The 16,925-nt window shown below is 38.2% G+C and overlaps 1 protein-coding gene across 13 annotated transcripts in view; it reads right to left on the reverse strand.

Moving 5' to 3' along the window:
- Positions 1–16,925, reverse strand: part of TRAF3 (TNF receptor associated factor 3) — a 70,026-nt gene that overhangs the window by 27,519 nt on the left and 25,582 nt on the right. For all 13 annotated transcript variants that reach the window (XM_032111223.1, XM_032111221.1, XM_032111222.1 and 10 more), the window contains 4 exons: positions 6,612–6,868; positions 3,493–3,544; positions 1,118–1,222; positions 114–281 (listed from right to left, as the gene is read on the reverse strand). In XM_032111223.1, the coding sequence (XP_031967114.1) occupies positions 114–281; positions 1,118–1,222; positions 3,493–3,544; positions 6,612–6,853 (567 nt within the window). In that variant the 5' untranslated portion in view covers positions 6,854–6,868. The remainder of the gene's footprint in view (positions 1–113; positions 282–1,117; positions 1,223–3,492; positions 3,545–6,611; positions 6,869–16,925) is intronic.

The following is a 16,925-nucleotide window of genomic DNA, read 5'->3' on the forward strand; positions in this document are numbered from 1 at the left end:
ATTCTGGCTGAGAGGCCAAAGCTCTTTCAGCAGCTATGGAAAAGGACAGGAAGAGTTATTTTTCCACATTAATATAGGGAATCTTGATGTATATACACAAGAAAATACTGCACCTGCAACATAATCATTGGGACTTGGCTTTTACAGTATTTACAGGTTGCCTCCCGGTATTTACAGGTCTTCTCTACATGGTCTGGCAAATCCTTTCTCAGTATTTTTTCTTTGCAATCAGCACGAGGACATGGGAGTTCCTCAAACTGACAATCAGTTTTCAAATGCATCTGAAAGATAAAAGAAAAAAAAAAGGTCAATCCAATTAAGTTGCGTACATATCCTCCATCCTTTGAAGACATCCAACATTAAATAAGTTCAGAACCAAAGTAAGCGAAGTTATTTTGTGAACTGCATCACACAGGAGCAAACACTAACAAATCTACTCAGGAATACATTTCTGACTGTACAGTCCCTTGACCTGGACAGCTGATTTCACTGTATTACAGATGTACATGAGCTACACTAAAAGCATTCTAACACAGCACAAAATTCCACACAGGCTATTTAAACAAACAGTAAGCATTCTTTTTCAAGGTATATTATTCCACATAAACATAGATGTTGCTTTGAGTGCAAACTGCTGTGCAGCCATACCATACAACTGTAAATTACTGAATTACTGCTATCTCATGCCTTCACCAAAACAGCTACAGGTCATTTTGCACAACTCTGGAGAAGCCAAAGGTTTAATTTCACGCATAAACACCACTTACATGAGAGGATTAAGATAAATAAAAATAAAACCACACCAAAATAGAAATCAAATTTCTCACATTTGACAAGTACACATTAAGATTCTTCACTACTTTATTTCTCCCTCCAGTTCTCATTAGGTTCATCCATTTACATCTCCAAGCTTTAGTGCCAATCACATGATTTTTACAATTCCTTACAGTTTATCAAAAAGCTGAGTTTCAAAACAATTTAAATCTATCGTAACATTTATAAATCAAATAACCACCAGTGTGAACAAGTTAAAAAATTGACTGGGATTTTAATTTGTAAGAATTTTTTTCTCATTCTTCAACTCAAAAGAAAGCTTATGACTGTTAGATTAACTTACCAGTAATTGACCCAAAGACAGCTGTTCCTTACAGCCCTTGTTTTCATTTCTGCAGTATATTTGAAGGGCAAGTAGTTCTCTCCTGCAACAATTATCTTTAAATACCTGAAACATCAAAAATCGCTTTATTTTAGAAACTGAAAGCCACTCAAGGATATGGAAGTTCAAATAAAGTAGAAGCCATGCAATTCAGCTACAGCAGTGTCATTCAATTCTAGCGTTATGTGCCAGAAATAAAATCCTGCTATTTGATTTTCCTGGAATGTGTGCAACACTGAGGTTCCTCCACTGTGAAGCAGCTCAATGAAAGAGAGTATTTGGACAGATATTCTACTACTGTTTCAGTTTTACTATAAATACAGTAAAGGGAAAGGTGCAAGAAAGGACCAAATTTGCTGCTATTTGCTTGCCAACATTAGGCCTGCACAAGAGAGAACTCTCTACATTGTTTGGGGAGCTGCTGTATTAGGCACAATACTGTAAGACAAAAGAGACTCAGAACACAGTGGTTCAGAGGAGAAGCATTTCATGGATGGTGGACCCAAAATTACGAGATTGGTTGGCTGGAATACCTACTTGCACTTCAGGGGTAACACATAATTACAGATATTTTCTAAGGTTTTGGACCAAAGGAGGTTTTTTATTTCACAGATAAGCAGGCTTTATTTCTCCATATTAATGTTTATAAGCACTTTCAGCATTTTTTGTCCACAGTAAAACTGGAAGAAGTTACAAATAGAGAGCTTGGGGTTTGAGCTTTACACCTTTTATGTGAGATACCCACAGAGACAACACAACTGAACTATCAAGAAGCCAAATTGGGAAGGGCAGGAACTAAAGAGAGGTAAGAACTGAAGACCATTACTGCTACTTTAAAGTCCAAAACCAAAGAGATAAAAACTTCTAATTATTTTTCAACTGCTTTAATGGCCATTAAGAAACCAAGCACAACCTATGACTGCTTCTCTGATAAACAGACTCCTGTGATACTGGGTACACTGCAGCACTCCAGTAATTACAGAATGGTTCTGCATGCTAACACTTAACCAAGAATTATGATCCACCTGCCCACAGTGACTATGAACCTATCCCCAGTATCAGTGAAGAAGGAAACACTGCAATCATTTTCATCTGATCCCATCTGACACAGGTCACTGATTTCTATTTACTTTTCAGAAGCATATGGGAAGTTTAATGAATCAACAAGTCTCATTTAAATAATCAATTGCCTATGCTGCAGTATCTTTTCCAAAGTAATTCACAGGGTTAGTATGCAAAGTTTTGCTGACTGAAGTTAAGGTAAGAAGACAACTTTTAGAGTTTTTCAAAGACTATCTAAAAGCATTTCTGTGACTTTGGACTTCAGCATTCTGTGGGAAGAGAGGTTTCCAGTTTCATGAAAACCGGTGATTTGCACAGTTAGCCTAACAGGTATTTAGCATATACTGGCCTTCTCGTCCTCCTGTTCTAGAGATACTTGAAGTTTATGCATGTACAAATGTGCATATTTATGTATATTGAGAGCCAGAAAGTCAGAGTTAAAAGAACAAATAAATTAGGCATCATGATTATTGGTCTGAGCTCCTGGAGAGTCCATCTGTGTCAAAACTGAATTACGCTGAGCACTGTTCAGAGAACTGTTCTGGGTTCAAACAAGGAGAGATTAATGTACCCATCAACATTTTCTTGAAAATGGTTATGAACACAAGCATTCATTTGGGCAAGAAAGATACTAGCACAAATAATTTACTAAACACTTAAGTAATAATGAAAAACCACATAAACCATGTACTAAGCCAAGAAGTTTTTCTACCCTCAACCTTTCAAAGGCAGCAAAACATTTTGATGTGAAAAACACTGAAAAGTGTATCACTGAAAAATGAAACTTATTCATACAAAAAAGAATCTATTACCGTTACTGTAACTCCCCACTGTCCTAACTCCAGTGTGGTTCACTGAACACCACACTGTAAAAGAGATGAGTCAAACAGAAGCCCCTGGTCCAGAGCCAAATCAGGAACAGTGTTCGTCTAAGACCTGTGGCATCCCTGAATCTACAGCAGATAGAGTATTTCTTATCATCCTCTTGGTTGATGGGAGGACAATTGCAATGTGTTGCTGCAGCTCCCAACTATGAATATGAGCTGTGACACCTGTCTGGACTTTTTGGGATGAAGCTGACATGTTTTCTACCATGAGGTTAACAGGAAAAAATAGCCACCTACCTCTATAAAATACATGGTTTAGGGTTTATGACAAACCTACCTTTTTAAGTGGCTTATCAGGTTTATAAAATAATTATCACATAACAGTAACACAATTTATGTACTCCACACAATTCAATACTCTTGAATAAGAAAAAATTTTAACAATACCTTATCTTTTACTATGCTTTCTTGACACGCTGTACATTTTGGACTAGAAGAACTGAAGAGAAAGAAAACAGAAAAACTATTTTAGCTCATCTGAATTTTTGCAGTACAAAAATTTCCATTTATGAGGCACTTAGTTTTGATTATTCAATATATTCTAAAACCATTAGAAGTGGACATAGTTCATTATAAGGAGAAAATACAAGGTTATTTCATTAAATTTGAATGTTTGAGTTATCTGGCATTCCCAAAGATATAGGACCACCACAATGTCTCCAGACAACTGCTCAGGGATTTTCAAATTGGCAAAATTCATTCCCTATACTTCAGTCTGCACCTGATCCACAATTGTTGTCACTTCTCAATCTGTGCAAACAGGCAAAATATTGTCTCTTCAATTATCCAGTCCTTTTTCAAACAAAACCTAATGAAAATTTACTTTCTCTGATAGTCAATTATTCATCCTTTTAGGGTGAGAAAGTATTTATGTCCATGTCCTTCAAGCCTATTCTGGTTTTAGCAAATGCTATAGATGCTTGCTGCCTCCTTTATCTGAACTACTGCCTTGTAGCTGTCTTGGTAAACTAATTACCAAACTTGTGACCTCTTGGACAACAGGAAGGATCAGGAGCAATGCAGACTGTGAAAAGAAACCAGAGTGCAGAAAACCTGAGTTTCTACAGCAGTTTCTGGCTCTGGCCTGCCCAGTGCTGTAGGGTAAACCCCTCAGAATCACAGAATGGATTGGGTTGGAAGAGAACAAAGATCATCGGGTTCCACTCCCCTGCCATGGAGAGGAACACCTTCCACCAGACCAGGCTGCTTCGTTCCTTTTTAGCTCCTTTTCCCCATGTAAAATGGGGACAGTCAGAATGATCTCCTTTGTAAAGCACCAAGACTAAAAGCACCAGGTAAAAGCTGCATGAATTCTTCCATAAAGCAACTCAGTGACAGGCTACCTAAGCTGTGGCTTCTAGTAGCAGTGCAAATCAATGTAAAAGGCTAAAAAAGTTCAATTTCAATTATATTATATAATCTGTATGGTTATTTCAAATCATCTCACTGGTTTCTGCTCCTTGAACCAGCCATTCCGTGCCTCATCATATTTCTGAGCATCTTAACTACCTTGAAGCTTCAATATCTGTAATGCTTTTCATAACTCAGGAAAAAAAAAAGGAACCTAAACTACATGAGGGCATATAGTGTTTAATACAATGTCATGCTTTCCTTGCTCTTACTGAATTCACTCAAGCATCCAACTTGCTTTTTCAAACTACTCTTGCATACTGAGCAGACATCTTTACTGCTTTATCTCCAATAACTCCCCAATTCCTTGTCCTCAAACAACCCTGGAACAGAAGTTGCTAGCATATAATCACTGTGTTTGTGTATGCAGCAGGGTATCAACACTGAATGAAAAAATTCTGTGCCAAATACAGGACCAACATAAACCGATTTTGCTTTCAATTTTATGGCATGCTTTTTATTAAAAAAAGTAGATGTAAATTCGATTTTAATAAAGCATTTGTTTGCAACAAGCACTTAAATATAGTGAAATAACTCAATGGCCTTAAGCATGTGTCCTTTTCAGTAACAGACTGGTTGGAAAGTCAGGAAGATAAAATTACACATATTCTAGCTGCACTGTAATAAGCACATGTGCATGTCTCACAGCAGGGAAGGAAAACTGCCCAGACTCTAGCAATGTCAGAATTGTTACTGCTTAGATTGTCAGGGATCTGCTCTGTCCACCTGTGCACATCCAAGCATGGCGGGTGTTTGGTTTTTCACAGTCACTGTTAGTAACCATGTAACCATCTTCCAAAAATACGTACTGAGAAAGAAATAACTGCATTTCTTAAATAAAAAACACACCTCACTTGACACTGTGTATCAAAAGAAAAGTTGGTGGGTTTTTTTGTTGTTGTTTTAAATTTGAAATGCTGTGGGCACAAAACCTGCAGGAATGCATGAGTGAACTATGGACCCTTGTGTTTGCCCAGTACAGACATTACTCTTTATCAGGAGACAGAGTATTGTAATAACCTTCATACTCTTTTGCCATGCTGCATGTAGTCTTGACTTACACATCTAAGTATTAGATATCAGACTACATACAATATTTCCAAGTGAGATATAAATCAGTATCTAGAGTCAGAGAGGTCACAAAAAGTAAACAGGAGATCACCAAGACATCCAACGTCAAACTCTCTCTCTGAGAGCAGTCCAGTATACAACATTCATAGAGCCGAGTATCTTCTGTATTTCTGCTTTTCCAGTAGTAAATCAAAGTATTCACTGCTTATGTACCCCAGGAGATTAAGGTTTGCTGAAAGGTCTCCAAACACTATACCAAGTTTTGAAATCACACCACTGAATACAACCAGTAGCAATACACCAAAGTTGAGAGGCAAAGAAATGTACTTCTACTGATGCACAGGTACTTCTTAAAATCTACGTGCTCCCTAAATGATTGCCCTTTTACTCTTATCTAGACTGCGAAAGATTGCACCTCTCAGCATTCATTTTACATCTATATCATTCACTCACCTTCTTCACACTCTGGCCCAAATATCTCAGTAATAGAAACACCAGCCTTTCTGACTCTCCTGCAACCCACAGAACATACAAGACCCATAACAAACAGCTGGAAGGGCTACAGGGAAACTGCTCCACAAGCAGTTACATTTATCCAAGGGTCCTGCCACCCATCTGTAAGACTGGGTCTGCAGCCAGGTTAGGTATCACCCCTCTAAGGAACATGTGCAAGCTTGCTTCCTCAGACAGACACAATCTACTGTGTGTATTTGACACCAAACTACCCAAGTTAGAAGTCTTGTGAAACAGCTACTCCATTTGGCCTCCACAGGGAACGAAATTCTTACCTTATACATTGCTACACCGTAACAACTGTTCCAACCCTGCTGATGGAAAGCTCAGTCGTCTTACCCTGACCCAGAGTAGAGCACAAATATTTGCACCACCACATGGATAACAAATACTCAAGCAAGCAACAGTGGAAGGCTCAACAAATTCCTAAAGCTACAACAGTGTTCACACTAATGTCAACAGTTCACAACATTTAAAGGTATCAACATGCTCTACCAGAACAAACAACATACCTCAGCAAGGCATTCATGCAGGTTTCACAGAATCTGTGTCCACATTCAGTCTGTTTAGGATTGCATAAGATGAGGTGACATTTTTCACATTTGTACTTATCTTCCACAGCATTCACAAATTTCTCTTTGTAGCCTCCTTGCTCTGGAACATAGATCGATGCTGATGGACTGCGGTCAGGATTGGCCCTTTGTTGTACCATTTCTACAGATAAAGGGGGTTCTGACTTCTTACTGGTGTCCATGCTCTAAGATAGTTTCTGTGAATCAAAAGTGAGAAAAACTGAGAAATTAGGACCTCTTTCAGCATTTGAATAAAACAAATACAGCATCTGAGGGACTACATAAAATCAGAAAGCATCAAGAACAGATGTGTGTCCACACATCATGTGAACATAATACATATATTACTGTCTAAGTATTTTAAGCATATCAAATCTGTAAAATATTCTACATATTCAAAGGCTCCAACCATTAGAGGAAGCACCAAGAGGTGTGCTGAAGAAGGTGCACTGGTACAGTACTACATGTGACTCTGCTGAAATGCTACTGCAAAAGCACACAACCACCCGTGTCCTACACAGGGTATCCAGAGCCTACCCAGCTCCCCTGCCAACTTTTCCTGTCTATTCCATGCAATAGCAAAGTGTAAGACACACTGCTTTAAGTCAGCTTTACAACACCACAAAAGGGTTTTACTTGTTAGATACTTTCCAACTTTTTCATTGCACATCTTCACCTGAAGAGAACAGCTGAGCAAAGTCTGACAGCAGAGAAGGGCTTATGTAATGTGGCCATTTGATTAATTTACCAGGACTAAGCACACCTGACAGGTAGCTGAGAAAATAATTAATCCAGCTGAAGAGTAAATTACAGTACCTATTATCTTGGACAATGCATCTTCTAAGTCATGCAAAGCATTAGCAGAGCAACAGAGGAATAATATCCCAGGCTACATTTTAAAATGTGTTTTCAATCATTTCCTAGCTAATCCTGTAGTCAAACAAGCATAAGTGCTCTTAAAAAGCCTCAGCATAAAGAGGAGAAAGCAGAGCTGAAGGATACAACACCTATTTACCTATGGGAAATGCCTGGCTATCTAAAAGAGAAAGGCAAACTTCAATTCTCCCTCCATGTTAACTGATATTTTAGATATAAACCTATTCTATCACTCTGCAGTTGCCTCAACTGATATAGTTATAATTCAATTTTTAAGAAGCAGAATGAAGAAATGAGGCCCAGTTCACATCGTTATAAAAGTATGTCCATAAATGCCACAAAGGGAGTCAAATGCCTCATATTCCAAATACACAAACCCTCTTGTACACAGTTTTTGTGATATCTTATCTTCCCTCGCTAAGCCCAAAACGATGCACTTGTAATGAAACATATTTTCCTGTAGGTAATTACTGCATCTCTAATTTTGGTACAGAGTTCTCCATGCACACTAAACAGGTACAGAATTTTCCTTGATTTCTGATGCAGTTATTTACAGAAACAAAAGACAAAATCACTGTGACTCCATGCTGAGACCATTTCATGTTTTTACAACACCAGCTGAGCAAGGGTAAAGGTGTTGAGTGAAGAATCTTCACTTCATTGCCCCCTTGTCCAGGGGAAAGCCTCTCTGTATCTCCATCAAACACAGAGAGAGCCCAAGGAAACCATCCCCGTAAGTTGGCATGCAGACCCAGCGATTGTGTCTTATTCCAAGCCAATAAAACAACACACACTCCCCAAAAAAGAAGAAAAACCAACAGGTTCTATGAACTGAAAAGCTACAATAAATTTTGATCCACAGTTTGAATTAATGTTAGTCTATTCCTCGTCTGCTCTTCAAAGACTGCAGAGACTTACGTCTTGATAGAACAGCACATGAAAGAACCGAAAAGTCAGTGTTGAACTGAAAGTAACTCATACTTCTCATTAATGAGGAAATTCAGATTATTTCAGACCTGAGCTAGAGTTTCACCAGCAAGCATAAAAACCCAGCAGGTAATAATGACACTGAAGAGGCAACTCGAGATTGTAACCAGCACACAAGAAATGAGATTGATGCTGAGAACATGACCCACAAGGAGGTTCAGGGAAGTGCCATGAATGAGCAAGGAAAGAAGCTTACAAAAGTAGTCCAGATTTAGAGAATGCCCAAGTCATGACTGCTGCTGCTGAACATCAGGGGCTGGACATGGGTAAATGCAGCCATGAGCTTAGGACCTGACACTTTTCTGTGGTTGTAAGAGAAAAGATTAGCAAGAGATGGAAAAAAGTGCAACTCCTGAAGTATCCAGGCTGCTGAAACTCAGCTACCTATGGACTTTCTTCTTGAGCGCAACTGGAAAATCTTCATTTGGTACTTGTAGTTTAGGAATCTGTAAAGGTTTCAGTTCCTTGATTTACAGATACTAATACCTCTTTTCCCTCTGCAGCTGTGTATTTTTTTAAATCACATTTTTAAATCACAATCTGTCAATTCTTGAAGTCAAAAGCCAACTTCAAGCATGTTGATTTGTAGGAACAACACAGGCAACATTACTTTCCTTAAAATGACAGAAAAATCAAGGCATGATCTGCTTCTGACCCACAAAAGAAATACAGAAAAAGACGCACTAGAAGAGATGCTGACAGAATTGGCAAGTTGAGAGAGCACAAAGTTCCCAAACCTGCAAGTCACAGGCCACAACTACTGAATGTCTGCTTCTCCATTAAGCTTCTTCCAAACAAAAAGCAGCTAAAGATTGTTAGAGATGTGAAGTCTTCCAAAAACATGATTTCTTCAAGGAAATTGAATAATTAGTCAAAAGGAGGCAGGCAGGGGTGACAGGAGAATATTTAAGGTTTGACACAGACAGCACCGAACGCCAAATGAACAGCAGGTGAGAGTTTCACAGAGATATGAAACTGCTTAGAGCTGGACTGTCAGCTGTCAAGAGAGATTTCACACCAAAATAAACTGCACAGGGCTCCACAGGACTCCGCTTTTGAAATTGACATCTTGGATATCTTGTCACAGAAAACAAGCAGAAAGCACACTGACAAATAAAACATACTATGTGATATACCTAACAGTCAGATTTGTATGCCTTGGGTTTTGTATTTATTTTATGAAGAAGTATGTCAGACCAGAAAAGCTAAACAAGCTCAGCCCCAGAGTAGCCAGATTGGTGAGGAATTCTCTTCCACAGTACTCAATGCCAGCATTTTCTTGCGCAGCAAAACTAGGAAGCCATTCATGAAGTATAGTCATAAAATACAACAGAGCACTGATCTTACAAGACCACCACAACCTTATTACAATGAACAAGCTGTATTTACCAAGGGGATGGGGAGAAGTGATGTCTATCTAGCTGCACAGAGCTTTGCCCTAATGCATATGAGTTACGTGCTCCTACACTGGCATGTGGGATCAGTGGTGAACACAAGTGCAGATAATACAAACATTTCAGCTGCCTCCCTTTTGCAAACAGCGTTCTGTTACGGTTTTCATACCACTACAGGGTGTCATCTGCAATGGCTTCTCTTCCTTTTCAGGAACCTTTAATGGCAGGACTCAGATTATTCCCCCATAATCATGTTTCAAACTGCCAACAAGAAGCAACCTTGAAGTGACATGTCAGTAAGATACTCTGCACTTACGGCAGTGAACATACTTCGAGAGAGCAGGGAGAGGAGCCTGGCTAAGACATTCAGGATGGGCTAGTTCTGGGAGGGGCCTCTGATTCCTAAAGGCATGGCAAGCTACCATCCAGCCAAAGACTCTGGTTCTTGTTCAGCAAGCTAAATCTTAATGCCTAATTAATCACTAGCTAGTTCGTACGCTCCAGTTTCTTATCTGTGGGAAAAGATCATCACAATAAAAGAATATGACTTTTAGATGTCTTTTTAAACCGTTAAACCTTGAACAATCACTTTTCAGGACAGATAAGCACATAAAAAAAGAGGCACAGTCACCAAGGTTGGTTCTGTCCACTTGCTCGCTTTCTTTCAGCCACCTCTCCTGCAGCCAGCATATGCTAATACTTCAGTGGACATTGCTCTGGCCATCAGATGGGTGACACTGTGACACTGCTTGCTCCAGTCTGGTCACTACTCTTCGATACAGGTGGTCTTCAAGCAACTGAGGCTGGACCTCAGTTGACACTTCAGGCTGTATATACTGCAGTAAAGGTCAGAACAAGTTTTTGGTGCTTAACTCATACTAACATTAATACAGAGGGCTAGAAACTGGAAGCAAAAGTGAGTTTACCCACAAAGTTGTTCTGAGAATTAGGAAGCACAGGAATTCCCAAACAAAAGGCATTTTGCTCTTTCCTTATTTAAGCAAGGATGTTGTTCTCACTGCACAATAAGCAAACATCCTAAAAATGTGCACTTGTTTTCTGTGTTACCACATACCTTTTATTATTTGTTCTTTGGGAATAAATCCAGTTTGTGACATAAAAATACAATAAAGCTTCTATAAAAATTCAAGGTAAATTTGCAGCCTAAAGAAAACAGAAAAAATTAACTCTTATGTAAATCCAAAACACTCCTAAAAATTTGACTGCACTAGGTACCATGGGATTGGGAACAGAAAGCTCTGCATGAAGACAGTTTCAGTATATTGACAATATGAAGCAAATAAGCTTTTGCCAAAGTTCTAAAATTCAAAAAGAGCAAAAGGCTAATAGAAATAAGTGTTTTCATTACAGTACCTTAGAGGAGAATAATGCATGACACAGTTTAATTTGGTTCTTACTAATGGACAGCAAAGCTTTTTGATCAAATTACAATTTGCAGTGAGAACAGAAGTTCCTCAAACAGAACAGCACTGCATGCACAATATCTAAATTAAGCTCTGGAAGAGAAACCTAAAGTGGGACAGAGAGCTTAAGATCAGAGCAGAAAAGTGACCTTTCCTCTTCAAAAAAATTTTGTATCTGAAACGTGCAAAACCACACAAACTTCAGCATCTCATCCTAACTAGGTCATTTTTTGGGTAGCCTGGGGTGTGTTTTTTCAGTCTAGCTTTTAATGAGATAAGGGCTTGTGATTGCGCTTGTCTCTCCTCTCAGCCTCCCAAAACCACATTGGAACCAACTGGACAGAGTTTTCATGAAAATGAACAGCTATGTGGGGAACCGAAAGAGAAACTTGAAGCAGTGTCCCAGTGAGCAAGAGGCTATAAAAGTGCACCACCTCTGCATGGTCCATCAGTCAGTCAGTGCACGGACAGATCCAAACCAGCCAAGAACACCTGCTCCCTCTTGTCCACCAACCTTCATGGCCTTAGTCTCCTCCTCTATACCATAAACGCAGGGGTGGGCTGGAGATTTAGGCGTTTTTGTTGTTTGTTTACTTTTTCTTTTTTGTTTGGGCTTTTTTTTGAGGAGGGAGAAGTAGGGGTTAAAAAAGGGATGTTGAAAACAGATTAGTAGGAAAGCAGATTTCATCAGTTTCAGTGCTCTTCACAGAATTTTCTTCCATATTTCCCAGGATATCCTCAGAGAGACAGATAACCAGGTACCAGGAGAGGTATTTCCAGATCTTCAGTCCTTCCAGCTCACTTGCTTTCTATCATCAAGAATTATTGCTTCAAGTTAGCACATAGAAATCTTTATCTTAAAATTAAATTATTGAAACAATCTGAACTTTTCCTCTGTCTTATATTTCAGTATTTTATAGCTTCTAATAAATTCCTAGCACATACTGAAAAGAACGTCCATCTTTCTTTCACCATTTTTAGACAAGTATTCTGAGTTAGTTCTGCTTCTGAGTGCTATCATGATATGCAACATATACTGTCACACCCTGATGTCTTGTTAAAACAGTAATGAAAGCTGAAAGCAGTATATTGGTGATAACATATTATCAGTTTACTCAGGGCACACGTCAAAAAATACTAAAATAAAGCTGAGCAGGGAGGCTGCCATGGGAATCTCAATTCTGGAGCACTCATGTGTGAAGGTGCCCTACTGCAGAGTATCACTCTCACAACATCCACCACACCTCAGCCTGGCCTTCTGGCAAAGCCCCACTGCTGAGTCTGGGCAGGGGCACTGAACAACAGATAAATAAAATGCAAATGGCTTGAATCACTCCACAAAAAGACTCAGGCCATGACTGAGGCAGCACTGAGTGACAGGTTTGAAAGCAGACAACCATCCATCAAATTTGGTTTGTGTGTGGTCAGAGGTCTTGGTAGTTTCACTCCTCTTGTTTGTACAGGGGAGCTACTGATTTATTTTTACCTCAATGCATTTTTCATGCTTGAAGTGCTATTTACTATTTCTCCAGAGCATATATATATGACCAACTAACCAGAGGTTTAGGTATTTCCAGGACATGCTCTGAGAGAATATTCTGAGGAGGGTAGAGAAGGGTTGCCAGTCACCAACACTGATATAACTTTACAGAGTGAAAAATATCAGACTACTCCTCACCTTCCTTTGTATATACTCAAATACTAAGCCTAATTCCTGTACAGAAATGAAAGCAACATTAATATTTAAAACTTCCTTTTCTTTGTGCTATAATAAATAGGCTATTTTAACTACTTTAAACTTTGCCCTGTGATTTCATAAGCATGGACCTTCCTTGCATAAAATAATGCAAACCAGCTGTGAAGAAGACCTGGCAATCACACATATTATAGAACAGATGAAGATCAACAGGAAAAACCAGTGCTTGGATATAAGAAAGTAGGACAAACATTTGAAAACACACAGAAGAAACACACTGAGTGCCTGCCATTTGCAAGCCCTCCACAGCCACTCATCAATGCAGTATCCCAGCTGCTGAGCTTGGAAGGCACCTCTGAAGGTCATCCAGCCCAACCTCCTGTTCAGAGGAGACCATCTTCGAGGTGAGGTCAGGTTGTTCACCACTGAGTTTTCAAAACTACCTGGGTGAAGAAGCTGCAACCTCTCCCCGCACTCAACACCACTCTGTGAGGAGTTTTTACTGTAGCAATTATGATGCAATATTCTTAGCTAGGAAAAAAACTTGTTCTGATACATGAACTGCTATGATCTCAAGCAATTAAGTCATATTTCACCACAATCTCCACAGGCTCTAGCCTGTAGAAACTACTGAACAAATAGCAAAACTATTTTTGGTTTGGAAGGTACAGGCTATTCCTTCTTTTCCTATCTGACCTAGAAAATCAGAAGTATAATCAAAAGATGCTATCATGATATTCTTGCAAAAGAACAACCATGCGTGTCACTTGAATCACAAACATTGTGTATTTCCCATGTTCTAGTTTGCAAGATGGCTGAACAGCTGAAAATGAAAGGTAAGTTACATTTTACATTGTTTCATTCTTTTAACTTATCACTTTCCTTGGCTCTATTTCTTTCAAAAATGAGTCTGCACATCCATGCAAAGTGTCTCAGAGGATTAAACAAAACGGCATCCCAATACGAGGGATCTCAATTTAGCAAGTCTGCCGGACTGTGCTGTCGTGAAAAGTGTTCTAAAATATACTCCCTCCTGCTCAGTGTAACAAACTTCTAGATTCTAAATAAAGGACAGATTTGGAAAGTAATTGCATCAGCATTAAGAGGTTAGAATAGTAATATTTATAAATAATAACATAGTATTAACATAGTTCAGAATGCCCAAGAAGCCAGGGACTGACACTTTTAGTAACTATCCAATAATAGGCTGAGTACAATTAACATTTAGCCAAACACATATTTCACCAGATGAGAGAAAAAAAAAAAACACATCTTTTAAAGGGAGTAAATTTTATCAGTAAAAGAAAGACAGCAGAGAAAATAAGTCAGTGCAATTAAGGAAAGCTGATTTTTATGTGACACTACGTTCAACTATTACTTTTTTGAAACTTTACAGAATTCCTTTGAATCATGACATATGGGTTGGCAAAACAGCTTTAAGATTCAGCCTGAGGCAGCAGTAAAAATAAAATGTTTGTATTTTGACTTAACGCTAGCTACAGCTCTCAGTAATTACTTCCTAATCTGACTGGGCTACCAAAATACAGTATAAAGTCATCTGAAGTGCAAGAAATCAAAAGCATCTTTTAGAAATCAAAAGACCTCTTAAGCTTTGAAAGCCTGTGTCACAAGACAACACATAAGAGAAATGCTGTCCAAGCTAGCCATGAGTATTCTGCATTTCGAATTCCAATTCAGGTTCCTGTACATTTTCTCTTTTCTCTCATGCACCCCTAGACAAAGCTATTGCATTTCACCTATGAAGTTAACCCCCAGCTGTGATCTGTATTTCTAGACAAGGCTTTTAGTAGAAGCAGATAAAGAACAGGAAAGATCAAAAGATGATCAGATGATCACAGAACAAAGTATACTTTAATCTCTTCCTCTGCTGTTTAGGGGAAATCCATGATTGAGGTACATATGACAGCCCTATGTGGAGGAAGTGGATGAACATTACGAAATTTTTATTTTTTTTAACTTCTGGCTCTGTTTATAAAGGAAAAGCTCTATCTACCACAGAAGAAATATACTCAGACAAAATATTCCCGGAAATGCCATTAAAATAATAATATTTGAAACTAAAGGTAGTTTCCTCTTTCGAAATGGTTTTATATGTGCTTTGAAGAGAGAACTAGGAAAAAAACCAGCTTATATTTGCATTTCAAATACTCTGTTTTGACTGGGCAACAGTACATTTGAACCAGCCATGACAAATCCTAACAAGGATCAACAAGGTTAAGGCAGATGGCATATCCCAGTCCTTCTGACCCAAGCACATAGTCCTAGAAAATCATGTCTCATCCTCTGGTGACCTAGTCTAGAGTCCCCTTTTCCTCCCAAGGTGTGCCTTCAAGAAAAATCTGCTGCATGATTTATCAGGAACAACTTGCTTATAAATTATAGCGACTTAACAAAGTCACTGCATCTTCGAAATCACCAAGTAGGAATCAAAAAATTATTGCAGTATTTTTGTCAACTTTTTTTTTTGTTTCTTAAACCACGACCTATCAATCAATGCTACTCTTTTCCTTTTTGTTAGTCAAAGAAATCCTCAGCTTCAAATCTAACAAAATTTCAAGTCTATCAGAAAAGCAGAAGATATTCTTCAAATCAGAGTCTACCTATCTACACTGCTGTCTGCCAAGTACATGAAGAGTATTTCTTCATTGCCAATTCCTGACAGTGCATCTGTGCTGTCTCTTAATGAATCCAGCCTTGAAATCTCAGCAGAGGTAAAAAAATATGACAGGTAGTACCTCATATTATACAATTAGAAGAAAGTATGTGAAGGCAAAGGTGTCAGAGACCAGCAAAAAAAAAAAAAAAAAAAGAAAAAAAGCACTTCAAGAAGCTTATTATGAATAATTACTGCAAAACTGCCTTCTCAAGAATACCCACAAAATGCTACTTAATTAATTTTAAAATGCAGCTCATCTTTCACAAAAATAATCCTCCCAGGAAATTCTGAACACAGCAGAGTTTAGAGGAATCTGATAAATGAAGCAGAATGCAACTCCCAAGTATGGCTCAGCACTTTTTAAACTCAACACTGAAATGAAGTGCTGTGAAACTAGAAAAGCACAATGTCTCACTTCCACATGAAATTCTTTCCACTCTAACTAAATTAAGTTTTCTAAAATGAGATACAAAACTCTAAAAAAAAAAAAAATCAAAAAATCTATCTGTCCTGTCTTTGATGGAAATTAACTCAAACATTTCCTGCTCTTCCATTTTAACCCATTGAACACAGCATACTATGAACACAGGTAAGAAAGAAATACTTTACACTACCCTAAATACTAATCAAACTCTAGATGTGACATCATCAGAATATTTTATTTAACATTAAACTGCATGGAAGACATTTTTTCATGCACAGAATTCAACCTCTCATTAATCCTAAGTGAAATTTTCCACCCTTTCACATAATGTCTTCAGCTTTGTCTGAATCCATTGCTTCTTATTCAGGAAGGAAAAGGAAAAATGAGAGTAACAGTAACCCTCTTTTCATTTGCCTATATTTTATTATTTATCAGAATGTGAGTGAAAGAAAAACATTGTCCACTTATTTAATGAAGCAATAGCAGGTTTAACTTCAGTGATCTCAATGCCTACACTGTACACTTCACTGTTTACATTGTATTATCTATGACCAACATCTTGGAGTTCAGGAAAAATGTGGGTGTTTTGTTAAGATTTTTCTATTAGGTGAAAAAAAAACCAAACCACATTTGTAAATAGAATCTGGAAGAAAAAAAAAACCAAAAAAAAATTAAAAACCCTCTAAACCACTTGTGTTAGAATTTCTAGGTACACTAAAATACATTCCAGTTTCTACATCTCTAGTAAAAAAAGTATTACTGAAGTTGAGTTCTCA

This window comes from Corvus moneduloides, chromosome 6, assembly GCF_009650955.1.
Source record: "Corvus moneduloides isolate bCorMon1 chromosome 6, bCorMon1.pri, whole genome shotgun sequence".
Classification (NCBI taxonomy): Eukaryota; Metazoa; Chordata; class Aves; order Passeriformes; family Corvidae; genus Corvus; species Corvus moneduloides.